The sequence below is a fragment of the Agelaius phoeniceus genome, chromosome 1 (genome assembly GCF_051311805.1).
Source record: "Agelaius phoeniceus isolate bAgePho1 chromosome 1, bAgePho1.hap1, whole genome shotgun sequence".
In the NCBI taxonomy this organism is placed as follows: Eukaryota; Metazoa; Chordata; class Aves; order Passeriformes; family Icteridae; genus Agelaius; species Agelaius phoeniceus.
This window is the reverse complement of record NC_135265.1, coordinates 92,124,222-92,151,109: the sequence shown is the minus strand read 5'-3', so window position 1 is coordinate 92,151,109 and position 26,888 is coordinate 92,124,222. Positions and strand designations below refer to the sequence as shown.

The 26,888-nt window shown below is 37.4% G+C and overlaps 1 protein-coding gene across 1 annotated transcript in view; it reads right to left on the bottom strand.

The window, feature by feature from the left end:
- GABBR2 (gamma-aminobutyric acid type B receptor subunit 2) overlaps positions 1-26,888 on the bottom strand; it is a 457,779-nt gene that overhangs the window by 169,536 nt on the left and 261,355 nt on the right. Inside the window, exon 9 of the mRNA XM_077183158.1 lies at positions 25,669-25,729. Within this exon, the coding sequence (XP_077039273.1) occupies positions 25,669-25,729 (61 nt within the window). The remainder of the gene's footprint in view (positions 1-25,668; positions 25,730-26,888) is intronic.

Sequence of the window (26,888 nt, the reverse complement as noted above, 5' to 3'; positions counted from 1 at the left end):
AAAATTCTAAATTCCATGTGCAATATCAATTATTTTTTGCAGGAGAAAAAGCAAATTTAAAAACCCACATCAGTTACTTAAAAGCCTGATGTGGTTACCTTTTCCCAGAGAGGCTTTTGTTGTCAGTGTGGTGATGCACAGCACAACAGTTTGACAGTAGCCCTGGTCTGTGGACAGCTTCAGCTGCCCTGCACATGGCTGCTAAGTCTGTGCCACTATGTTTTCAGTGACTGCTCAGACATACAGGAGGAGCTGCATGATGCAGTTCTCCTTGTGAGGGCTGGTTAGCCCTTGCTAACTTAAATGATAACCAAACTTAAGTGCACAACATGACAGAAATAAAAATGTCTCCCAGAGTAGAAGATGTATGCTAGACCAAAGGATCATGCCAGCAACCACACCTCCCAGCAAGGCTGTTTTCCCTTCACTTAGCAAGGCATGCCTGCTTTCTGGTGATCCCACACCATGCAGGGAAGAAACATAAACTCCATTTTGGCCCATTTGGGTGCATAGTTATGATTATGTAATTAGGGCCTTCCCCCACCTTGTGTCAGGGCTGTGTTCCCCTCCCCTGGCAGAGGGAGGCTCAGCACATGCTGAGCAGCCTCCCAGAGGCTGTGCCTGCTCTGCTCCAGCTCTCCAGCCAGAGAGGCCCTAAACCAAGATGCTCTGGCTTCTTCCTTATGTACTGCATCCTTGAACTTTTACAGAGTTAAGAGGGTGTTATTTAAAGGTTGTAGTTTCACAGTTATCAAGCCTGAAAACGCAGGAGAGCAGCAGCTGCTGTGCATATTATGTGTGTTACATCTCAGCTACTCATTATGTCCTTGAATTACCATTCTTGCCATTACACCAGGTGGCCTGTGAAAACACTGCAGCTCATGAAGAGCATTCTTCATGATTCAGGGTCAAAGCCAAAGGCAAAATTCCCACTGTCCTCATCCTAAGATACAAAATAAGGGAGTTGAGGCAGTGCTGAACACATTCATACAAAACTGCAAATTCTATGCTCTTTCCTGTCTTATGATTTGTACAGTAGCTGCCAAAGTCTTTTTCCTGTACAAGAAATGCAGTTTTGAGTTATCCAGGCTGGTTTATTCCAAATAGCTTATTCAGGACTTGTAGGGGAATAATTCAGGAAAAACTTTAGAGCAACAAAAAGCCCACTTGTGCTGTAACCTGCAACTACAAGTGAACACTTACTGAGATATGGGGGAGACTACAAAGGCCCCCAAGTAACAATACTCCCCTAGATCACTGTTTCTGTTTCTGCTGCTGAGACGAACAAGACAGCTGTCACTCAAAGAGCCATCAAAAATCAGAGACTTTGAGATTTTCCAGCCCTAGCCTTCCCCTGACAATGCATGCAAAAATCACATGGGATCACAGATTGGATTTTCCTGTCCTCAGGGAGGTACGCTCTGTTCCCATAAGGGACAGGCTTGTCACTGCTACAATTAGGGACTGCACTCTAGGGAGTGAGAGAACAAGAAGTGTTACACAATGCCAGGATGCCTGTCTAACCCAAGAACTTCATGATTCTTTGAGTGAGGAAAGTGTGTGCCTGGCTGCAAATTTCAGTGTTTTAGAATCATAGGAAGGGTCCTTAAAAATCATCTAGTTCCAACCCCCTGCCATGGGTAAAGATGCATTTTACAAGTAGTTGTGGCTGCTGGGAAATTCCTCTTCAAAATCAATTTACTTGTCTATCCCCATGAGGCCACCTGAGAAGTTTGGAAAGTTTGGGTTACTCACCAGGAGGAGGGATGCTATGAGAAAGTGTAAAGATATGTGAGAGTGTAAAGATATGTGAGAGACCCAGAGCCTGGGGCACTTGCTGAGGGGTGCAGGTGGTGAGGCTGAGAAGCCCCATGACCTCAAGCACTGGAAGAGGAGAAAAAATGACCATGCCCCACTCAGTTCTCACAGGCTTTAAGAGGCAGATCCAGAAGATGGAACCCACTCACGAGAGGCTGCTGTCTACAAAAGGAGTGGTGGGGTTTCAAACAACAGCATTTGAAATGTTTTGTGTAGCAGCCCTGCCCAATAGACCCCTACAAGGACTCACTTTATTAATTTCCATTTTATGCTTTTTTATTTTTTTATAGAAACATATGTGAATTGTACATCAGGATGAGACCAAAGCAGTTTTGAAACATAAGATAATGGCCAAGTCAGAATTTAGCCCACCCTGATCCACACCTTTCATATTGATAGAGTTGTTTGACTTCCACTCGTATCCTACGAGTACATTTTAGTAGGATGAAATCTAGTCTTGAATTACAAAATTTATCATCACTACTATTTCATTATTTTTCATTTTAAAATCTAAAGATGTTAAAAGTTACGGGGGGGGAAACCCTTCAAAAATAATAATCTTTGCAAAAGAAAACTTATTGAGAAAACTATTTTGGTTTGGTCATATTTGGCTTTTTTTAACTGTAAGCTGATCCTATGTTCAAGACAAAGAAACCACTCCAACTGGAACTGGCTAAAAGTCAAAGTTCCAGAGGAATAACTCCTTTTTCCTGCTGCTTCAGCAAACCTCCACTTGTTTTAACCTGTTTTGAGTAATCTCTTTGTACTAATCCACTGGAAAAAAAATAAAAAAAGAGGAGAAAGGTCCAACAGTGATTTCCTTTGAGCACTAATTAGGAACAACATTTTACTACAAGCAGAGAAATTGCTGTAGAAGACTGTCTAAGACACAAAGAACAGTTTTAAAGTGAAACCCATTGATTTTATCTTTAATGATTGCTTTGAAAATTTTCTTAAAATACAGTATACATCATCATTGTGTGGTTTCATTTTAAATTCTGATTTATTTTTCCTTTTATTTCTTCATCTGGACTTTGAATAGCTACAGGAAGCAGACTAGCATTAAGAGAAAAAGCCTGCAGTGGAAAGCTACAGCCATTAAACTATAATTACTTCAAATAATAATGGATTTAATAATTAATATAGAGCAGTTATATAATACACCTGACAGACAGCTCTGGAATAAAGTTTTGTGGCAAAGCTCAACCAGAGCACAAAAGTGTTTATGCATAAGCACAGCATTTTATTTGTGCATAACATTAAATACACTTCTCTAAGAGTTTCCAGAATTAAAACTGATCCTTCAGGTACTAAGAGAAAACAATTTGATAAAACACTCCTAGTTTCAGAGAATCTATTCTGCTCAAAAAATTGATAGCATACAGTAACATTGTCTTGTTAGGACAGGATTTATGCCAGTAGGAGTGAAATACAATATATGGCAAAAATCCTTGCAAAGCTGATTAAAACTTGAAAAGCGGAAGTATGCATTTTTTTTCTCATGTATGAATATTGCAGTATGAGACTGAAGAATTATAGAAATTTTTAAATTATTTGGGCATAAAATATTATATTAAATAACCCCCATAGGATGCACAAAACTTTGGAAAACTGTTGTATAAAATGGATGTAATTGGTTTTTCATTACAAGTGGGATCAAAAGTAAAAAAATTGCTTTAAATGAGAGGGATTAGTGTCTAACTGTTCTAATATAATTTTTTGCCTTTTGCCTAAGACAATGTTAAAACTGTAGGTGAAGAAAGCTGAAGCTAGTTTGGAGTATGAGAGGAAGCAGAATTTTGGGAAAAGTTAAGGCTAAAATCAGTTTAAAAACATTTTGATAAGCTTTTCCCTGAAACTGATAGCAAAGTCTTATTGTAAGTTACAGAAGTCAGTTGTCCCATTAACTTTATTTCTGACAAGTCTGAAAGTCAAAACCATAGTGATTGAAGTATGAGAAGGGGTTTTAAATCTTACCTGAAGTGAGTAAGTACAATTTATGTGCATATGCATCTGAGTAACTGCTACCAGTCCCTTGATATTTACAGCATTTGATAGAAATTTAAGTCACAGAATGTATCCAGAAGAAAAAAAAAAGAAACAAAAAGACTGGGACAGAATGATAATCTGTTGATAATCTATCATGTGTTTTATATAGTTACATACTTGACAATAAATCTTTACCCAAATTTTAAGAATCTCAGTACAAAACTGTATTAAAAAAGTACTTAGGCACAAGTTTTGTCTCTTCACTCTCTTATAAACAATTCCTTCTTCTGCAATATCATGTATAAATTCATAGGAGCTATCAATGCAAGTCAAGTGCTGTTACTTCTTTTCAGTAAAGGATATGAAAATGTTCTCTTGCTTCCCTGTGTTTTGGGTAGGTACAGAAAAATCTGTCGCAAATCTCTTGTTTCTAATTTAATTAACTTTGATTTAAACAAGAACCATGGGATGTAAGACAATAAAGGTCAAAACTCATGAGCAAGCAATAGCCACAAACATATGAAACACATCTGAGATGAGAAATCACACTTCTTGTGTGAGACCAGTCCCTGGATCTTCACTTGCATATTTGGAAATCTGGCATTCTCAAATTCCAGCTACAATCTTTTCCTTATTCCTGATGCCCTCCTCACCTCAATGATGTTACAAAAAAAACAAAGACCAAAACCACTATTTTACCATTTACCAAAACAACTATTCTCTACCATCCGGCTTTCTAGAAGGAACAGAGATATCCTGGCCATGGTTCTGGTAGAACCAGTACCAGGAAAAATAAGAGACATCAGAGGACCAGGATTTATGGCTCATATTGCAGAGCTGTAGTTAAGGTTTGCCTTGGGTTTAAGCCCACCCTGCTTAAATCACTTTTTCACTTAACCAGATCATGTTACTCCTCACTGCAGCAGTACCATGAGTGAACATGGGAGAAAACACAGCTGCTGAACAGAACAGTGCTTGTGTTGCATCTCCCTCTGCACTGGCCAAGCTGCAAGAGGAGTTGCTGGCTCCTTTTCAATCACACCATTGATGGGGAGAGCTCTGCTATTTGGCAGCACCTCTGTTTTCCATGTGTAGCACCAACTTGCTTTGCCTTTGCTCTGCTGAATTTTTTCTGGCACACTCCAGTGGATATATTCCTGGAAATGGAATTTTCTTAGTTAAATGGAAAAGATTCTATAACTCATGTATCCTATTCATGGACTGTTTCTGCAGGTGCTTTTCAACCCTGAGCTGTAAAGGATCAGATTATTACAATTCATAGGGAAAGCAATTCTCACTTCTGGTATTGAGACCAGAAGTCTCAGTGGTACTGAGACCATGACAACCTGCTGCATCACTTGAGTTGTTCCATCTCTGTGCAGAATGCCCCCATTCTTTCAGATTTTGAAGATGCTGTTTTATTTAAAGGTAGCATGTCATGGGTTTTCTGGTATTTATTGTGTGTGTATGTGGGAGGCACGGTGGACCTACCATAAAAACTTCATGGGCTCTTCTAGACTAACCAATGAATGACAGTCCTTTCCTGCTCATGTTCCTACTCTGAAAATACTGAATCCTTTCACAGCTTTGACACGTGCCCCACCCCACCCCTTCAACATCCCAAAAATACTTTGCAAGACTGGGAGATCTGACAAGGGAGACCAGAGAGAGAGCAGAGAGCAGGCTGACACAGGTACAGCTGTAGGACACACAGCTCAGTGGCCAGGTCAGGCAACCACGCTGGGCCTGCTGAACAGTGGCAAAGGTGGTGGGAGGCACAGAGAAATGATGGGAGGACACAGACACAGCCTTGTCATGCTTCATTGCCAAAGGTTACAGCAGGCAATGCTGGAGAGATGAGAGCCCTGCCAGCCAGCCATGTTTATCCTTAATGCCTGCATACCTCCAAAAGAAATACAGACCTTTTCACCTATTGTTTAGTCCCTAATATCATATCTAAGTTTCTTACAACAAAACAACTATTTTACCCTTTACCATTTACTGAAACAACCATTCTCTACCATTCTGAAGTTTTTCAGAAGAGGTCCAAAGAGAGAGTTACAGGTATCATTCAGCCGGGTCCAGTTCAAAAGTGGCAATTCATCAACAGAACAGCAATAACTACTCAGATTGAGACTTTTGCTTATAAAGCTGTCCTTCTGAGTTTCCTGATTTTGCATATGAAAATGAAGTAATGAACAAACAGAAAATACACACTGATACTGCATTTTTGATAATGTATAAGTTTATTCTTTTTTTATCTTGGGACATGATGTTCTCAGACATACTGCTTTAATTTCCTTCAGTGGGTCTTTCCATATCTCAGGAGATTTTTACAGGACATGCTGAAAAACCTCTCTGGATGAAAGATAATTGCATTCAATTGAAAACAAATGCTAAATGTATCATGCTCTAGCTTGTGCATTGTCTGTTTCCTTCAATAGCTGATACTGGTTTTGTGAAAACCTACTCACTGACTTCAGTAAGAGAAATTGGGTAAATCTGTTCTAAAGAGGTCCAATTTCCTGCTCCTCTTTTCTTAATAAAAACCTCCTTTACACCCCATACAAACCTTTTGTTGAGCTTAAACATAAAATTACCTGCTCTCTGATACCCAGTAATATGCTTCTAAATCATCTAATTCCTATCCACTTGAAAATAAAAATTATTCTATACCTTGACCTAGCCTAGAGTGTAATTTAACAATCAAGAAAGCACTATACACATAATTTGAAGTGGTGAAAAACCACCTGAATTTCTCTGCGTCTTACCAGAGACATTTTCTTAGAGGAACTGTGTATGACTAATTTAGTTCTACATCAGAAAGAAAACAGGCCTCTTGAAAATAAAGTTGAACAGAATTATCGCAATAAATTTGTGTAAGAGCATGCCAGATAAGATAATATTTTTCTAAAATTATATTACTATAGATTTATAGAAATCATAAATAAAAGAAAGTGTTTAGAAATCAAAAATAAAAGAAAGTGCTAAAGCCAATTTTAAAATAAACTGTCTCTAAATTAAATTACAATTTTTGTCAGTATTTAATTTTTGGTGGAAACAAATAAAGAATTAATGAAATCAACTTATTGGTTTAAATACTGCATAAATGATTTTTTCTTACTACAAATAAATTTATCTTGCAATCTCCTTTGATTTCCAAGCAAAACCAACAAATGCAAAATATAAATTCTGAAATATTTAATCTCTTTCCCAGATGTTAAATACATATAGCAAAATTCAGTAAATGTTACTAAATATTTTTTAAAAAGAAAGATTTAAAATGACATACTTATAATCAAACAGCATTTGGTTTTTGGTTTTTTCTGTTTGGTTGGTTGGTTGGTTGGTTTGTTTCTCTAGAGATGTGGTTGTTAAAATATTCTATGTTGGTAACAAAGGCATTAAGAGGGAGAGACACAGGAATCTCTGCTGAGGTGACTAGATAGCAAACTGGCTTTCTGCAGGGAACAGGCACAAGGGGACACAGTCGGGCACAGCAATTAGTGAGGTGCCTCAGGGAGCCCACAAAGTGTCCAAAACCCAGGTACAGCACTAACAATTTCTGTGCTTGTAAAATTCACTCCAAAACTACCCATTAGCCTGAGGTGACACATCCCACAAGACTGCTGAAGACATAAGGCAACACACCCAAGAAAGTCACAGCTTTTCACAGGCTGTTGGGTCACCAACTCAGCTACCTTGGTTCAGGCATCATAAATACACAAATTATCAGACCATTATCTATTTAAAAAAACTAATTTGCTCAATTTTTGGAAGAAAATTGTTATTCCCAACTGGCCTTAAAGTCAGCCTAACGGGTGAAAAATTTGGATGAATATTTCCATTCACAATTTGCCATAGAGAGGATAAGAGGTGCAACAGAGCCTGGTGTTGAAAAGCTCACTGAGAGCTTCCTGGTTTCTGGATGGGATACTGCTGGTATCCCATTCAGCATGATCTGCAGGTACAAGAAAACTTTATGCACCGAGGCAGTACAAATTAGGATGGTAAAGTCTCCTTTTTTCCCTGGTCATACTACAATAAGTCATTCATGGTGATATAACTACCAATTTTAGGAACTGAGGAAATAGATTTGCTGTGCTATCCAAATCGTTGTGCTAGGGAGGAATCTAAAATTAATTTAATCTCAATTTGCATTACTAAAAAACACAATTTGGGCTTTTTCAGCTTTCTTAGCAAGGATTCTCATATTTTCAGATTTAATTTTGTTTGATTTATTCTTCATCAGCACCAAATTATTTTTGTGAGATCTAAAGCTAGTAAAAAATAAGTGTCTGAACTTGGTTATTTAAACACTAATATATGGGAAGTGATTGATGATTGTAAACCTACAGAAGAAGCAAATGGGTAGGGCTTCATTTAACTTATTTCCACAGTTAATTCCACCTTTTTAGAGCCACTACACTATTCATTAGTTAGAAGGTGATTTGGTGGGATTCCATTGTCCAAATTTCAGTGGGTATAGTGTATATCACAGCTACCTTGTCTGGGATCTCTGTCAAGAAGCTGAAGAAGACAGGCACTTCTTATAGAGCATGATTTGCTTGATTTCCTATAGACACATACCAAAGGATAAGATTTAGTTTCATTCTGGAACTGTCTGCATCTTTCTTTAAGGTGGTTCAAGACAACTTACCCAGATGCAGATATCTGGGTAAGTTGTTTGAATTTTTGTGGATATCACACAGGTTTCATCTCCTGAGATGACCTCCTTACAAATAAAAAGTGAAGGAAAACAAACGCAGAACTAATAAATTATTCCCTTCTTACGCAATGATTTATCGCACACAGCAACACAGCTTTGAAGAGAGTTGAAGGACAAATGTTTGAAAGAAAGGTTTTCATAGAGGCCACTAAAGAAAACAATACCTGCTCACAAAAAATAATCCTGCTGTCACTTACACCTGTACAAATAGAGTGCAGCACACAGACAACAAAAACTGAGCTAAGCCAGACATGACTCCTGTGGCACTGACATATTTGGGCTTAAGATTTTTCTTGACATTTCCTACCATTTAACTACTTTAAGCTAACTATGTACCTTTTCCTGTTAATAAAGTAATTCAAAGGTCTATGACTGTTCAAATGTAAGTCAAGGGATTTCCATTTCTATTTCCACTTGTGTTAGCCAGAAGATTCAATGACCTAGGCACCAAGGTCAAAAACAAATATAGGCATAATTAACAGTGCAGATATATTCTAGATCTAACCCAATACTTTTTTGTGACAAGAAAGAGGAATTTCCCCTAGTCCCACTCAGCATCCTAGATCAGTAACAGGAACATTCCTCTGAGATCCATCAAATAATGGTTTAAGTTCCCTCTCAGAAAAATCTGGATGAGGGATCCAAAATCAGTTTTCCCCCAGTTTAGATTAATGCCCCAGATTCTGGACTGTCATTTTGCTCTTTCTTTGTGGTAAATTCATATTTAGTTATTGATACATAGCAAAAAAGAATAAGCATGAAAGACTTAGAAATTAACCTCAGATATACCTCAGTAGCAGTTCAGTACCTTCAGAATAAAAGAGTTTTTGATGTAAATTCATTTTATACAGCAAGTGGAGGTTGGAACAACATCTGAATTATGCACTTTTTATGTGGGTGGTCTGTCTGCTGTGTATGGGGGCATCCTGAGCAATGTTGCATTTTGTCAGAAAACAATTTGTCCTGAGGTATTAGGGCTTAGATGTGGCTTAGATGTGCCACATTTTAGTGCAAGTCTGGAGCAGATAAATGCTGGTGTAAATATGGGCATGCAGGGAAATAAAGATCAAGCAAACATCTAAGGAACAGGGTGAGGATCTACATTCTTACCATTTAATTGGTAAACTGACTAAAATAGCTTTCAATTAAATCCATAATATTCAGTTATCAAATAAAACAAATATATAATGAAATTTGGAAGTTCATTTTCTTGGCAAGCAGAGTCAATTTGTAAATTTGTCAAGACAAAAAAAAAACCCAAAAACCAATCCACAAAAAAACTCCATTCAAAATGGCACACACTTAACTGTATAGACACTTTAGCAAGAAATAAATTCTATATACATCTTTTTCATTTGTAGTCCTGGAAGAAGGCATTGCAGCAGGCTATCACACACCTGATATAACTTCATTTCTTGAAGGAAATAAAGTTTTGCATTTCATATGCCTCAAGAAAATAATTTCTATATTTTTGGTACTTAACATTGGCTCAGATTATATACCATAAGATCAAAGTAGGCTGTGGATCAATACCTTAAAAAGTTAAAAGGTGCTACAGTCACAGATGAGTATTTAATCCATGTGCAAAACGAGGTCTCTTGCGTTGACTGTCTCATTACAGGTTTGACTGTGTAAGATGCTGAAGCACTGAATGCCCATCAATTTAATATTTCAGGTTGGATTCAGAACTTTGCTGTATCAATCTCAGAGTTTAGCGTTACAACTATACTGTCTTCATAAAGCACTGTTTAATTACAGCACATACACAGCAGTAATTCATCATACCATAAGCTACTGCTGATTAAAAGCTGTAAGCTGGTTTTAAAACCTTGTGCACTCATTATAATCAACAGTAGGGAATGATTCCTAAAGGTCTGACCCATTTCCAATGAGATTTGACCCAATTCAGTGTGATGCAGCTTCATTTATATTTTAGCTGTTGTTTGGGTTTTATCCATCTAACAGATCAGCTATTGATTTCTATGTAACAGCACAATTTATAGAACCATTCCAGAATCAAAAAGAAAAACAGCTATTCCATTTTGTTTGTCCTTGTTTATTCCATTGAGATTAATTATCCACCATCATCTAGCTAGCTTGTTTTGAAAAATGAAATGTGTATGGCATAACTGTCCTGACAGTGTCTTCTAGTCTTCTACTACTTGACCATTACATAGAGTTACCTGATGATCTGGCCAACATGTAATCTGAATAGTCCCTTTAGTCCTTCTCGAGCCTCATAATTATGGATCACAGGCAAAAATCCCATCATTGAGAATGGCTGTTACATTGTAGTATAGGATGGAAGCCTATCATGTGTACAAGCTAAGAAGCTCTCCTCCTGCTTCAGACCTTTACAAGGCACCCGCATCTTTTAGTTTGGGAAATCTGTGGCAATTTCTTGAACAGCAATTAACAAATCTCAGATGAGGACAATTCCCAGAAAACTCATACCATCTGAGAAAAGGGAATACACAGGAGGATATTCTAGTCAAAGCACAAAGGAGTTTACCACTATTCCAGGGCCTGATTGCTACTGGCCTTCTAAAAAGAGTGGAAAATACACACATGGTGGTGACAGAGGATGTTATATCATGCTTATGTCAAATCTGAAATACCAGTATATGCATATCACTATTTTTTTATAAAAAATTTACCCAATTGTAAAATTCTTATCAGTTTTACCACAGCAAGAATTAAACCCAGTTTTCAAGGGTTTTTTTCCTAGTTTTTTAACTATCTCTGCTCAGCAAGGACCTCAACAAAGATGAATAAAAAAGGATTGACAAAGGGAAAATTCAGAGAACCCTGGAGACTGTATTTCCTTTCTGTGCATCTTGGGTAGCTTTCCCATTTCTGTTTTAGTTAAGAAACTATTTGGAATGCTAAGTGGCAAACAATTTTACTGAACTAGAGTAACATTATGAAATATTTCAACTCTGTGTTTCCATCCCCATCCTGAGCAATGTAAAACAGGGACAGAATTTCACTTTCTTAATGCAAAGTGACTAAAAGCCATGGACTAAAAGACTCCATGACCTAATCTCTCACCCAGTTAAAATCAGGTCTGCCAGGACAGACAATTCCAGTTTCCTTATCTGGCCCTTGAATTGAGTTTACCTTGGCTGCTTGTAACTTTTTCATTGCTAGAGATTTTCAACATTAATGATTTTATACTTTAGAATGGATGGAAAAACTATTTGTGAGATTTTACCTTTGATCCTGTAATTTCTGAGTTTTGAGTACTTGGTTTATGACATGAAAATGTAACATTTCACTCCCTTACTCCTGTCTCCCCACTCTTTGCTTGTTTTTAATAATAGTTGCAATGTCAAGATGAAAGGAAAGCTAACAAGCGGAATATATGTAGTCTTAAATGAAGCATAAATATTTCATTCTAAATTTATCCAAAATTATGAGAATATGAATGTCACCTGGAATGAGTGCCTCTTGGATGAATGTAAATTACAGACAGTCATGAGACAATTAATTATATTGTAATGAAGACTATGATGAGCCACTTTTACACCTGTTTTTTTAGTCTATATATTAGTGAGCCAGTGAAAGTGCAAAGCAACAGGTGCTGCAAAGGTGATGATTAGAAAGGCGATGATTAGAAATCATCTCTTGTCTTCATCCTTTGCATCTGCAGCTTGCAGTTATCTGAACTTCAGGAGAAGCACTGCTATATCTGGGGTTCCAACGTGCATAATTTTAATGCATGTCCAGAGTCCACAGCTGTCATCAGCCCAAAGGCTGGAGTGCACCTTGCCCCATTACCCATGCCTGGCCATGGCTGTGCTGTTTGAGGCAAGAAGGCTGCTCATAATGACAAAATCACAGAATCATTTAGGTTGGAAAAGATCTCCAAGATCATGGAGTTCAACCTTTGATTGATCTCCACCTTGTCAACTTGACCATGGCACCAAGTGCCATTTCTTGAATTCTTGAATTCCTCAAATCTGTCAGGAAGGGGCAGTACATATTTCTGTAGGATCTGCTGTCCAGCACCAGGAGGTATGTAGGCAGACTGTGAAGGCCCAGAGCTACCCTCCCAGTACATCTGTCCATGGCCCTGTGGGATAGGAAGCCCTGCCAGGGATGCTAGTTGGACAGCTTTGCCTGGGCGCATCTTTAGGCAGCAAAACGAGCCTTTCCTTCCAAGCACTCTGCCCATGCAAGAGCAGCCAAGGTTTTGCTAAATGGAAGAGCTCCAGGCCAATTAATGTGAATAAATTGAACCTGACAGATCATTTAAGATAAACTTTTATTCCTTTTAGGATCTCATGCTAAGTAAATCTCTACATTAAATTTTACAAGGCAGAGCTGAGGAACTTTGCAATGATCCTACCTAGACTGTTATTCTCTTTTTCTTATTCAGTAAAAGAGAAAAAGACAAAGGTCTAAGGGAGGAAAAGCTTGGAAAAATGCCTACATGCTCAAATCTCCAGTTATGAAGCCCAGGGAGATGCATTTTTCTGGCTACTACATCTTTAAAAAGTTAGGGTTCAGCTTTGCTCCATTTGGGATGGGGCATGTCTAGGCTGATTTGGCTGCCAGCTAGCTTTACAGAAAGACAGGATATCCTGAGTTGGAAGGGACCCACATGGATCATGAAGTCCAACTCTTAAGTGAATGGCCCATGTGGGCATTGAACCCATGTCCTTGGCATCAGTAGCACTATGCTCTGACCAACTGAGCTAATCTTTGGGAAAATCCACTTTGGGTGGCATTTTCAACATTCTTGAGTGATTTAGAAAGTAAAAAGCATAACTCAGTTGTGTTTCCCCCAAACATTTTATCTTTTGTATTCTTTTCATTTGTCAGCCTCTTCCATACAAATAGATACATATAGAGAGCTAAAAAAGTAAATTGAATTTTCATTAAAAAAAGATAATTCAAATATGTATTAACAAGGGAAACAGAAGCAAAACTCCAGCTCAAGACCAGGCAAGGGATGAAATATTTAGCTCACACGATCGTCCATGGCATCAGTAGGGCATTCTATATTCAAAGGACACCTATCTACATATTTGTGGCTTGCAAGCCCACAGTCATTTCCAGAACTAATGTTTCTGTAAACCCCACTCTCTCCAGAGTCAGTCCACAATTGGAGTTATGTGCACCACTGATTTTATCTAGCACAGTAAATCAGATGGACTAAAGCTACTTGAGTCTTTCAGGGATTTAAGTAGCTCTAAAGTGCTGAAAAATGAACCCGTAACACACAGGAAATAATCTAGCATTTGTCTACAGGTTATCACTTAGGTTGTCAGCTGAATTTATCAAACCTAGATATGAGCAGGTAAAAAGCTTTTGATGATTTATAGCTTCTGTACACAACTGCAGCCTTAAATCCTACTTAACATTTTCTGGGTGTGAAAATTCACAAATTTTTTTGTTTAAATTCTGTTCTCTCCTCTGAATTCAACAAGGCCTTTGTGCATCTACTGACCTTTGGGATTCACACTTTGAGACTTTTCAAAGTCTTTTCCTCTGGAGAGGGGAAGCACAGACTAAATATGTGAGTAAGTCCCTCATTTTATCAGGCTGTCTGCCATTTACTAGCACAGCACAACGCAACGTTTGCCTGCTGTCACATCAGACTGCCACAGCCATGCTCCAAATGTCACATTAGCAGAAGCAGGTTAAAATCACTTTGTGTTACAACACTTTCTGCAATGACCTTTTGAAGGGCCAGAATGAGAGGAAAGCTTAACTCCCCTTGCTCTGTGCAGGAAGCCTCTCCTTATTTTTCTCCTAAATGTGAGAAACACGTTTCATTTTCAAAGGGGAGTGGTCAGCTTTTGTGAACATGCGACATTCCTGCAATCCACCAAGCTCTCCGTGGCTCCATCCTGTAGCCTGTGTAGTACAAACAGCATTCTAAAACAGTGAAATTGGTTAGCTGAGGATTAGGGTCTCTGTGTACGTCAGGCACCTTTTTTCTTGAGGAGAACAGGGACCTGCTTCCCCTGATGTACTCAACTTTCCATTTTGACACAGGTCGGGGCAGTATGCAGGGCAATTTGCCCTACCAGGCCTATAAATAACTCAGCTTTAAAAATGGCCCGAGCAGGGTACATGTATTACTAATTTTGATCCTATAGTATACTTTTAATAGAAGCAAGGATCCATCATGACTATATTATAGATTGGAATATAGGTTTCCCAAGGAAGAGCTATCCAGCCTGCTCAGTGCAAAAGCATAAGGACTGGAACAGACTGGAGTGGACTGCCCAGGGAGATGGAAGAGTCACCATCCCTGGAAGTGCTCAAGAAATTACTGGACCTAGCACTTAGTGCCAGGCTCTATTTTACAAGGTGGTGATCAGTCAAAGGTTGGGCTTGATGACCTTGGAGATAACCTTAAAAGATGCTATGAGTTTAGGGGATACATTTTCAGTGAGGTATTGCTCCCTCCCTCATTCTCCAAGCTAGTCTTTATCAGTAGATCCCAGATTATTTGCAGTGGCCAAGTCACTGACGGGGAGACTGTTCCCGTGCTTCCCATGTCATGTGGGGCTTCTGAGAGAACCTAGTGAGTCCAGTCAAGTCCCAGATTTGGTAAAATAAAAGTAAATTGATAATTACACACAAGGGATTAACCAGTAAGGACTGTACAGTCTGTCAAGGTCAAGCATGGCCTGTATAGCTCTGAATTGGATATGCAGAAAGCATTTTTCCTCAAGGAGGAAAAATGTGTCCATGGCATAAAGGTTAAACAAAGTGGGGAGGAAAAAAAGGGAGAACACAGCAAGCTATCAAACAGCTTCGTGTCAGTAGCTGGGGATCATATAAAATGGCACTTAGATTTATGTACAAATGACAGTTCCCTATATCTCTGCCTGACCCTGTTCCTTACACGAACAGTATTAATTCAAAACATTTTTCATCCTGGCAGTAGTTTGAACTAAATCACTGCTAAATCATCTGTGGTGGAATCACTTTGTTGCAGGTAGATATACTAGATCAATTTAATGAAATAATTTGCTTATGAGGTATTCATACCTTGTCCTCTATAATCACTTAAGGAAAAAATTATACATGTGCTCCAGTTGAAGATAACAAATACCAAGATGGATGGAATTTTAAACAGACATTTTTCTCAACAGTCCACACTCATGTTCTCCCTTTGGTTTCAATTTTTGAAACAGTAACTCAAGAATAAGAAAAGTATAACCCAGTCCTTTCATTGCAGGGGCAAGGGGACATTAGGGTCCATAGTATGCTTTTATAAAACGTTTTGCCTAAGTTGAAAATGTATGGGGTGTGGCTGTTGTGGGGCTTTTTGACTCCCAGACTCTATAATAGAAAACTCTGAAAAATGAGCTTCTTCAAAATATGAGATTACAAAGGGTCTTTAGTGACTCCTGGAATAGAGAAATGAAAAGCTACTATTTGCTGAACTGGCCTCCCTACTTCATTTCTTTCCAAAAGGAAGGTGAGAAATTCCTATTGGAGCAAATCATCAAAATACACTGAAAATAAACAGAGAGATGTTTATCACAGATGTGTAACAAATTCAATATAGTTATATTAAATAACAAGATTCAAGCCAGAAAATAACACCTGTGCCATTGTGAAATACTACCAAAAGTCAGACATCTAGACAAAATTCTAAAGATTCCTCCCAGATCTATTAATTACATTTGCTCATTTTCTATTACATGTTGACAGAATCAGAATGCTTTAATTTCTCAACCAGGGTCCAGTGATATATTGGAATAGATTATTTTTTCAAAAACTAAAATATCAGCTTAGAGAAATAGGTGCCAATACAATGACAGCATGATCTTCTATGATTTGAAATTAAATAAACATTTCTAATGGCAGAAAAAACCAAAACTATTGTTAGGATGAAAAAAGGGGACTAGTAAATTTGAAAAGCAATTTAGCCTTTCTGTACCCTTAATAAGGAGCTAATACCTTGACTTAAACTGCTTCTATACTCTCAAAGTTTTAGTCCAAATGCCTATATGAATTCTGCAGCATACAAATTACAACTGCCTTTAGTTAACTACACAGTGAATAAATCCATCTTCACTCTTAAAAAAAATAAAATTCCATTTTCATCTCCCATATCTGTAATAGATCAGAGTTGTTTTCTCATAACACCATGATGATATTGTCTACCATCCCTGAAGTAGTTCTGTGAAGGAAATTTTTTTCAAATATACTTTGTTATATTTTTCCACAGATTCAGAAATATTTTAGACTTTACATGATTATCTTCCTATCTGTAGCCTACGACTACACAAACCTTAGCATGCTAGCTTGGTGTGCTACTCAACAATTCTCTGTTTTGTCTGTTCAAATGGTAATGTCAAATAAAAAATCTATGTCCTTTCAGTGACCTAGATGAACTTCATTTTCTTCTTTTCTATTAATTCAGAATTAAAGTTATTCTATTTCACAGTTCTGTATATCTTGAGGAAATATTTGAACTACAAGTTAGGAATGATGTCATTGCAGTAGACTGAATTCTCTATTAATTACACCAAATTAAATATTTTCCCATAATATATACCAGAATTTCATGGGTTTCTTGTAAGTCTTCTGGCTCTTTTTATCCCCTTACCTTTTTTAATCTTTTTATGTATTATAAATTCTTCTAAGAAAAAGCATATCTCTGAGATGTCAAGGAGAGAGATGTGCCAGCACACGGCTCTGCAGAGAGCAGCAGCTAATGGTGGCCCTGCAGCCCTCAAGAAAACCTCTGTCCCTCTTCAAAAGCCAGGGAGGACTGCGTGGTGACAGGGAGGGACAGCACTGTCCATCACCTGAAATGGAACATCTGAACAAGTTAACTCTAGTAGAGGTAGGATTCTCAATGCCAATTGAGGAAAAAAAAAGTTTAAATTACAGTGGAAGTCAGGGAGCTCTGAAGGAAAAATCTAATAATTCTTTCAGGTTCTTAGACATAATTTCTTTAGTGGGGTACTAATTTCTGTTGACTTTTTGGAGCTGGATACTTCAGTCTCTGGTAGAAATTAATTATTGTAAAATTATTTTCCATTGCTTTTCAGCATTTTTTTTTTTTGCTGTTGCATTTGAAAGTTGCATTTTTTCTTGGTAATTAAGACATCTCCTAAGACATTTTTTGCAGAATGTAGTGACAGAGACTTATCAGATGCTGTGAAACACTTTGCCTCAGAGTACACTGAATGAACTGAAGTGGAATCCTATGGAAATGACAGCTTCTTCTACAATGCACGTGCTCGTCCCAGTAATAATTATTTGCACAGTTCAAACCACCTCTCAAGGGATGAGCCTCTCTGTACAGCACAGGCACAGAACCACAGTGATAAACAGGTTTCTCCTGCTCCTCACATGCACCTGGGGGAAACAATGAATGCAGCTCTTCCCAGCAACCCATCCTGCCCACTGCAACTTTGGGTGGCACAGAAGTACCCAGCTAGCCTGAAATTAGTTGGCTTGAATGCTGATAGCTGCAAAGCTGTGGCCTCCCATAGCTGTGCTCCCAATGGAAAGGTTACCTACCAAACCACTGATCTTGCCCCTGGGCATCTTTCCAGCTTCCAGTCTGCTCCATGTTACTGTTGATACACAGCTTGCAGCACCACAGTTGGCCTGTTTAAAGCTAGCTCAGGTAAAACAGAACAAAACAAAACAAAACAGAACAAAACAAAAGGAGCTGCCATGACTACCAGCAGCTGCACATCAGTGTCCCCTTCCAGCGTGTCCTCCCTGGCCTCACAGTTTATGTCTACACAATACAGCTTGTTCAAAAGGAGGTGACTCAAGTAACTCCCCACTCTTAATTGCATTAATCTGTCTTTGTAAATAATTCCCTGAGACCCCAAACAATTTCCTTAGCCCTTATCTGTCCTTTCTTCAGTTTGACATCTCAAGTACACAACCCAGGTACCTGAATTTTAATGCACTTTGCTGTGTTTATAAAAACAAATCAAATGAACACAAACTCCAACTCCTAATAAAAAATGCCAACAGATTACAAGAGAAGCAACTGGCACAGGGGAAACATTGCTTCGCGTAGGTAAGGAACAGACCAAAACCTGAACAGAAAATGTGTCAAAAAGATCTGACAATAAAAGGGGAAAACAGCTATAAACATATATTAAATATAATTTCTTGTATGGTTTCATCTAACCATAGACTTTTATAAAGGTGAGTGAAATAGTGATAATAAAATGACAGGTGATGTTCAGTGCTAGTGAGGTACAGCATAACATACAAGAGAAAATTAATATCAAGTATAAAAATGCAGCTGTTGGTTCTAAGTAATTAAGAGCATCCAGGATGAGACCCTGGACTTACTGTGGCTGATTCTTTGAAAACATCAGTGCTGTGCTCACCAGTGGCCAAAGAGCCAAAATGAGGATGAATGTGGCAAAAGAGAACATTGGGAAAGAAGTTAAAATAATGCAAGCAAGGTCATTCAGAAATATGAGTTATGGAGGTGGGCATTTCTGAGCTGTGTGTGGCTCTCATTAAGCTCTCACTAGAGAGAAAATCAAGAACATAAAAAAAAAGAATATCAAGAGATGTAGAGGCTTATTAGAATTATAGAGCAGCTTTTAAATGATGAAAAAACCAAATGGATGAAAAAGACTTGCATTTCTAAAGAGACACATTGATAAGAGAGATCTGTAAAACATGAACAATGTGTAAAAAGTAAGACAGTTATTCACTGCCTATCACATCACAAGAAGCAGGGTATGCCCAGTGAAATTCTAAGACAGATTTAAACATCTTGATTTAAAACAAACAGATGGAAGGGCTTTAATCATTACATGCATCATCATTTTGTGAAACTCATTGCCAGTAGATGTGTTGAAGGCCGAAAGTATAAATGGATTCATGAAAGGCATGACAAATTGATAGACAATAAATCCACATGCAATGATTATACCTTATGATCCAAAGACACCCTCCAGCTCAAACAGGCATGGAAACATTGCCTTTTGGATCTCAGAGTGCAAACCACACACCTGTTCCGATACAGATACCCACTCATAACACACACTTAGCAGCTGCTTAGGAAATCCTAGCTTCAATTCACTTTCTGCCTGAGGAGAGCTGTAATTTTTACCTCTTTCTATTTATATATACATCTGGATAATGATTTTCATATTTTGTCCTGTTAAATCCTTGTACAACATAGAAAAAAATATCCACACTGATAGACCAGAAGACAAAGGGTAAGTGGCCCTGAAACCTATTAGCAGTTTTGGCTGAGGGATCAAAATATTTATGTTCAAATGAATTTGATTTAAAGGAAAAAAGAAAACAAAAAACCACAGAACTGATGCTGGAAGAGTAATTAAATTTTATGTTTCCTCCTTAAAAATACCCTAATCACAATTCTAGGGTTTCATGCTTACCCTATGTATCTTACTTGAAACAATACAGAGAAATAGAACAAGTGGTGTTAGTAGCATAACATAGACAAGTATTTGTAAATAAAGAGCCAGAATCACATTATGGACACTGCAGAGGAGCAAAAGCTCCAGAAGAAACACAGCTGGAGTTGTAGAGAACTCAAGATGTAATAAAAGTCATTTGTCTGTCTCAAGGCACAATGAATATGTCTACAGCATGCCAGGTGTCTGTTTAACTTGTTTTTCAAAACTTCCAAAGATAGCAATTTTATATATTTTCCAGAGTTTAAATACCCTTTTCATTAAGAAATTTTTCCTAACATTGGCTCAAATCTTCACTCCTATTCAAATCTCCTAATTCTCAGCCAGATGATGAAGGCAAGAACAAGAAACTGTTTTATCAGTAGCTGTCATGCATTTTGACCCCATTCTCTAAGCTGAGATATTTTGGTTTTTGTATTAAAGTATGTTCCTAATCTTCTGTTTTCTCTGCACATTTTTCTTAAATCAGCAACAGACTGAGTAGTTAGCTACAGCCTTTTGGCACCAGGGAGATTAAAAGGATGCTATTATTTTTACATCCCAGTGCAGAAATTTTCTTTTTTACCTTTTCATGCTTTTGCTTATTCATGTTCACTCACCTACTGTAATCTTTAGTCCTTTTTATGTATAACTATAGACTGGTGAATTGCTCTCCATTTTGTATTTGTCCAAAAGTTTGCTCCCAGTGTAGCACCAGACATTTGAACTAAAAAAACAGCATTCTTTTTCTCTTGGTTACTTCTTCAAATTATTGATATTTGTTTGAATCCTTGTCTAGTCCCCCTTGTACTTGGTGAGTCTCCCAAAGACCATTGTACATTTTGATAATTATATATTCTCGTTAATCTTCTTAATGTGTAATGTCAATATTCAGTGACTCCAGATTTAAGGCACACCCTATCAGAGCTCTTTTTGGTATACTTCTCCATATGGAAATGGGCCACTTTTGTGGATACTTTTATATTCACATAGATCACAGGCTAGTGGAAGATGGATGGCATAGGGATTGTAGCTAGATGTTCTTTAGGGTCCCTTTTAACCCAAACCATTTTATGATTCTGTGAATTTATTACTGAGATAAAAAAACACTGGTCACTAAGGTATGGACAGTTGCAATAAAATTACACTGCTCATATGGAGATAAAAATGGAATGGATATGGTCCAGCAAGATGTCAACAAATCACACAATCATGTGACTACAGTCAAGACCTCCCGTTAGGATGTGTCTTCAGCAATTTGCTGTTTTGTTTGAAAAATTATAGTTTTTTATTATATGGTGATCTTTTCCAGAATGGTCCAGCTCAGAATCCTCTGCCCAGGATAAACAGTCCATAGTTTAACTTATGTGTTTACTACTCGTTACATGACACTAGCAATTATTTATTGATCATTACTAAAAAATTGCTCAAACAACAGAATTCTGAATTTCTTTATATACTTTTTTTCCTAAATTCATGTCTAGATATCTGAAGGTATTCCTTAATCTTAAAGATCTTAATATTTATAAGGAAATTTTATTCTGACTTTTTAAGTTTTTGCAGAAGCTGTGAAATATGAATCCACTGACTCTGGATATTTGACACCACAGTTTCCATATATATGTATACATATATGTGTGTGTGTGTGTGTGCTGAGTTTTCAGAGTTCTTGCTAAATATTTTCTATTCATTGGACAATTATCCTTCAACATTATCACAGAAAAAAAATTCCGCAGGTTCTTTGGGATATATATTGGACAGATGTTAAATATTAAAAAAAAATATTCAAAGCCAATTATTCTCATTATTTATATGAGTCTTTGTGGAAGCAAGAACCCACAGCAGTTAAGAGTATGCTGGAATGTACTTAGAATAATAGAAAGAAACTTTTCCAGGGTTGGATTGACACCCCTGGAGAAGAAGTTATAGATGAACTGAGGATCCAGGAAAGCAATCCTGGGCTCTTGCATACTTTCCTATTCACTGTAGAGTAAACATTTATTGGTCCACTTCTTTTGATTAAACTCAGAGAAGAATATCTGGGGCTTTCACTGCAGAAGTGCAGTAAGGCTTTTTCTGAGAAGACCAAAGGTTTTACACTTGACAAGTTCCGCTCTCCCTCTTGCTTGGTGTGCAGATCAGCTTTCAACACAAACAAATGGCACACCACATTACCTGGCTAAATGAGTTGAAACACTTGAATCCTTTCCAGAAAGACACAGCACATGAACACCCACTTCCTTAAAGTTTTTTCCAATACACAGTACCACAGACTTTTGTTCTTATCTACACAAAGCACAATTTCTGCACATTTAATTTGTATTTATTTAAAATTCTTTGATTTTCCTCTTTAACCTATTCCAACACAGATCTCAGCTTTTGTTTAATGCCTGACAGAAACAGGAGTCTGACTAAAAGTAAGGTGCCTTCTAGGCCCCAGTCAGATTAATCAGAAAGGATCTGCCAAAGTGAAATATTTTTAAGGACAGGTATAGATCTCTTCTTGAAGCCTCCCATATCAGAGCAATCTACAATCTCAGCTTTGTTACTGCCCTCCTTGCTCCCTGATACGCCCACAAAAGTTGTCAGGACATTTTTTCAGCTCTCACTAGACAAAAGGTTTTGACCACCTACTTCAGTTACGTGTCTGACTATGAGAAGAGTTCTTAAATTGCACCCATGGAAAACTTGCCATTCATTCAGAAGGATGTCAACTTCAAACATCGATTGGATATCTCAGCTAAACTAACACTCTGCTCTTTATTTACCAGTAAGGTAGGAGGAGAAAATGCTATTGCATATGCTTTGTATTCTCTGTTGCATACTAAATAATTCCTGGGAGGTATTCATGATCTATACAGCAGCAAGCAGTTTGGCACCATCTGTTTGACCACTTGCAAAAGTAACAGACTGCACAGAAGCTGAAAAAGATGCATGACTAGCCTGAGTTTGGGAAAAACTGTATCTAGATCCAAAATTAAACCAGCTATTCAGAATTTCATCACACTACATCAGCTCTACTGCAGTTACCCCTTGAACCCTCACAGGCTGGTTTTCCCTTGCCTCTGGCAGATGCGCTTGTCTGCTTTTTCCATAGCCAAAATGTTTGCAGATACTCTCATTAAAACAAAAGTTTCCAGCAAAGAACAGAAAATTTAGCTCCTGAGACTGCCCTGCTGATTTTTCTACCCAAGCAAATGAGGAACAGAGGATTTGGCCATATTGTGATACATGATTACCTATTTATCTCCTATATTTTTCTGCATTGAATTATTTCAACTGTGACCAACTGACAAGTTTCATTTAAATTGTTAAAGAAATTATAAAGCTGTGTAGATGAAAAAAGGACTCTTGAAGTATGGAACACTAACACTGGACATTCCTAATAATTATGTTTGGATAATAAGCTATTAATATATTTATTATAAGCTATATTCATAATTACAACTAATCTTACAAAAGCATTTACAAGGCATCTTTGATGTGGTCTTTTTTCCTTGAAATCATCATGATTTCTATTGTTTTCTTAAAAAAAACCCTTTAACCAATGAGTTGTATATCTGTCTCATGTTTGATCACTCCTAATAGCTATAACTACAAAGGAAAACCCCATTTACCATTTTAAGCACTGGACTTAATTAACTTCTTTAGATTACTAAGAACTTTCCCAATAGTCCAAGAATTATTAAATGTTAATGAGAATGTTTCAGAAAGTTTCCTAACCAATAAAGGATTCTTTTGAACAAATTAATAATGTCTACAATTATACCACTAATAGTGAATATAAAAGCTTTGAACAAAACTAATACCAATAAAAGAAGAACAGAAAAATCCTTGATAATATTTAGACTATCATTTGTAGTTAAAAAAAGGGAAGCTTTCATCTGTATTGTTATACTGTTCCTTACTTCAATTTCTCATACATTTTTGCACATTCTCTTTATTTCCAAAATGGGTGAGAAACTAAACAAAACTTGAGATGAGCCTTAAGATGTGTTGACCGACTATTGCTTGCATGAGTAGATTTCCAGCCCTTCTCTGGCATTTCTCCACAGGATGCCTGAGGTTTTTTTTTCCTGTGGGTTAATTGGAAACCTTTATCTGATGATCAAAATACTGAGTATGTGCCTGAATCACTTCTGAAATAGTAATTTTGAAATGCAAGGGATTTTAAAGGGGTGGCTGTCTCCTGTGTTTTTACTGATCTAACAATATTTCAGCTGATGATAAAACCATTGGTGTTAAATAGTATTTGATATGAAACTGAAAATATTGTAAAGAACCTCAGTTTGAATGGTTGGAGATAAAAATCAATATAAAATCAGCTATCCTGGACTTCTACTGCTCTTCTGGATTAGTTCAGATGACATATATTGCACCTCCCCATGATCCAAAATCACATCCTTAATGTGCAGAGGGAACATGCCAAACTTCCTCCTCACTTAGATGTTCTAGGAGGGTGCATGTAGCTACCTTAGGCAAAATGCATTAGAGCTCCTCCAGACTTCTTGAGGAATAACACCTCTTGTAAAAATTTTCTCATGATTATTTCATGTGGCTGTAAACACCACTATTATGGAAAAAAACGAGGGGAGGAGGGAGGAAGAAGAGGAAGCAACCAATATTCATCATTAGTATCGAGCAAGAATTCCTAAATTACATTACTGTGTCTGTAAAGTTTTGGTGGGTTGAAATGCTTCCGGGAGCATGAGTTAATAGCATCACTTACTGCTGTGAGGGCAAGAGCAATTCAGAAGATTGCTTCAGTAATTCAGAATGAGTAACAACAGAACCCCTTGAGTGCATTGCTGTTCATTAATAATAATGTGCATACATCAGACAATTTCTGTTTAAAGAATGAGCCTTTGTAACTTGGTCAGCAGGATTATGTTCAAAGAGCTCTCCTGAAAACAAAGGGAGAGCAAGCTTCTCTCTCATGCATTGTATGAAAAGAATTTGCCAGCTTACGACTACCCTCACGAGACATCCAAATGCAATCATCTCCTGTTTTATCTCAGCCTCAGCCTGGGAAAAAAACCACATGAATTGCATTCTATAAACTGCAGAAACAAGTACAACATGAATCACCATTTCTGCAGAAACCTCTCCCAGCAAGTGCTTCATCCTGGCTGCAAATGGCCCCTGACAAATCCCTGCGGCTCCATTTGCGGTCTCTGCTGCTGAGACCATTCCCTGAAGGCTGAGAGGATGCAGCAGGCTTGGTGAGTTGTGCTGTGGAGCATGTTGCCTCCAAGGGATGGGGTCAGCAGTTTGTGTCCTCTGCTCGCTGAGGGACTGACTCCTGAAGCAACTTTTAGCAAGCAGTAGCAGAATGTCAAAAGTGAGTCTTCAGAGAGCGCAAAAACTAACTTGAAAGAGCTTAACAACAAAAATCCTTTTTAAATTCCAATTCACATTGATTTTAAACAAACAACTGCATTAAGAAGTGGATCCTTTGCTGACCAGTAGGGTTTTTTAAATAGGTACAGGTTGCTATAGATCAGTACTTTCTATAAATATGGGGATTGTAATCGAGAAAAAATCCTGGAAATACCTCACAGCATTCAAGGTTCAGAACACCACATTTTAAACAGGTAATAAACACTTATTAGGTTCCTTTCTGCATCTTCCAAGCAGTTCCTTTTCAAAATAATTGTACATATTTAAAACATCACGAAACAAATGCAACTGACACAAAAGTTTGAAACTGCATACATAATGTAATGAAAATTGTTTGTAACTTACCTTGGAATTGCGTAAATTTGATGGTTCCCATCCTCTCTCCATTTTTGAAAACAACATCACCCTAAATAAAATAAATAAACACCTTAAAAGTTTTATAAATCTCTCATAATATAGTTTAACATTACCATTTTAATTTTTCATTGACTATTAAAATTACCTAAGCAATATTTAAAATCTGAAGATGGAAGATTCAAACCGATTCAAAATAACTCAAGAACACCTCCTTAAAGCCTTCTCTTCTACAGATTTCAAGTGGCCTTTGAAAGTTGCCCAGTGTTACCAACCACTTTTCATTTCAAGGATATGGAAGCACAATAAAGCCAGTAACTTACTGAATTTCAGATGATAAGATATATGCAAACAATTGATTCTCACTGTTTGCTTTATGAAGGAGATGCAAAAACCTTCAAAGATCACACAAGAAAAGAGTTTTCCACTTCATTCATCCATCATACAGTTCTCCAAATGGCTCTAGAAGCTTTTTTATCTTGTCTTATATACTTATCCTACTAGATTATAGATACTAGCTCCTATGGCTTTGTTTTGTACTATACCAACATGTGTGTCCTAGTATTCATTTTAATTGTAATGTCTTTAAGTCAGTACTACCATTTGTGGTGCTATACTTCTCAATATAATGGTCATGTAATGCTAAAATCTCCTCACATATCCTTAGGAAATTACTCCCATCTTTTATCCCATCTTTCTGGATTAAATTAAGAAAAGATCTTGTTAAATTTCCTCTTTAGTTCATCTATGTAGTAAGTGAGTATGAAAGAAGAGGGTTTCATTCATTTATGATATGTATTTTTAATATTTTGAACCTATAGTGGAGAGCTGAATGCTGTCAAGATAGATCGCTGTTCTACTTCATCCCTGGTTTGGCTTATTAACACCATCTCCATTGGCTTATTAACACCAAATCTTTGTTTTGGCAGACATCAGAGTAAAAGAAACCAAATGGTAAACCTGTGAGGTCACAGTTCATTTCTCTGTACCAGACTATTACTTTTTGGATAGCCCTTTCTGGTCACTGAAGGGATGCACTGAAGGGATCCACACTCAACTCCCCACCATTTTCTGCAAGCCACAAAACACCATTTCCTTTTGATAAATAGAAGAAACCTTAAACAAGTGTAAGCCACATTGTGCTAAACTTTAAGAAGCAAAACCCCCAATCTTCTAGCTATTTTATTAAAAAAAAAGATAATTACGTTTGA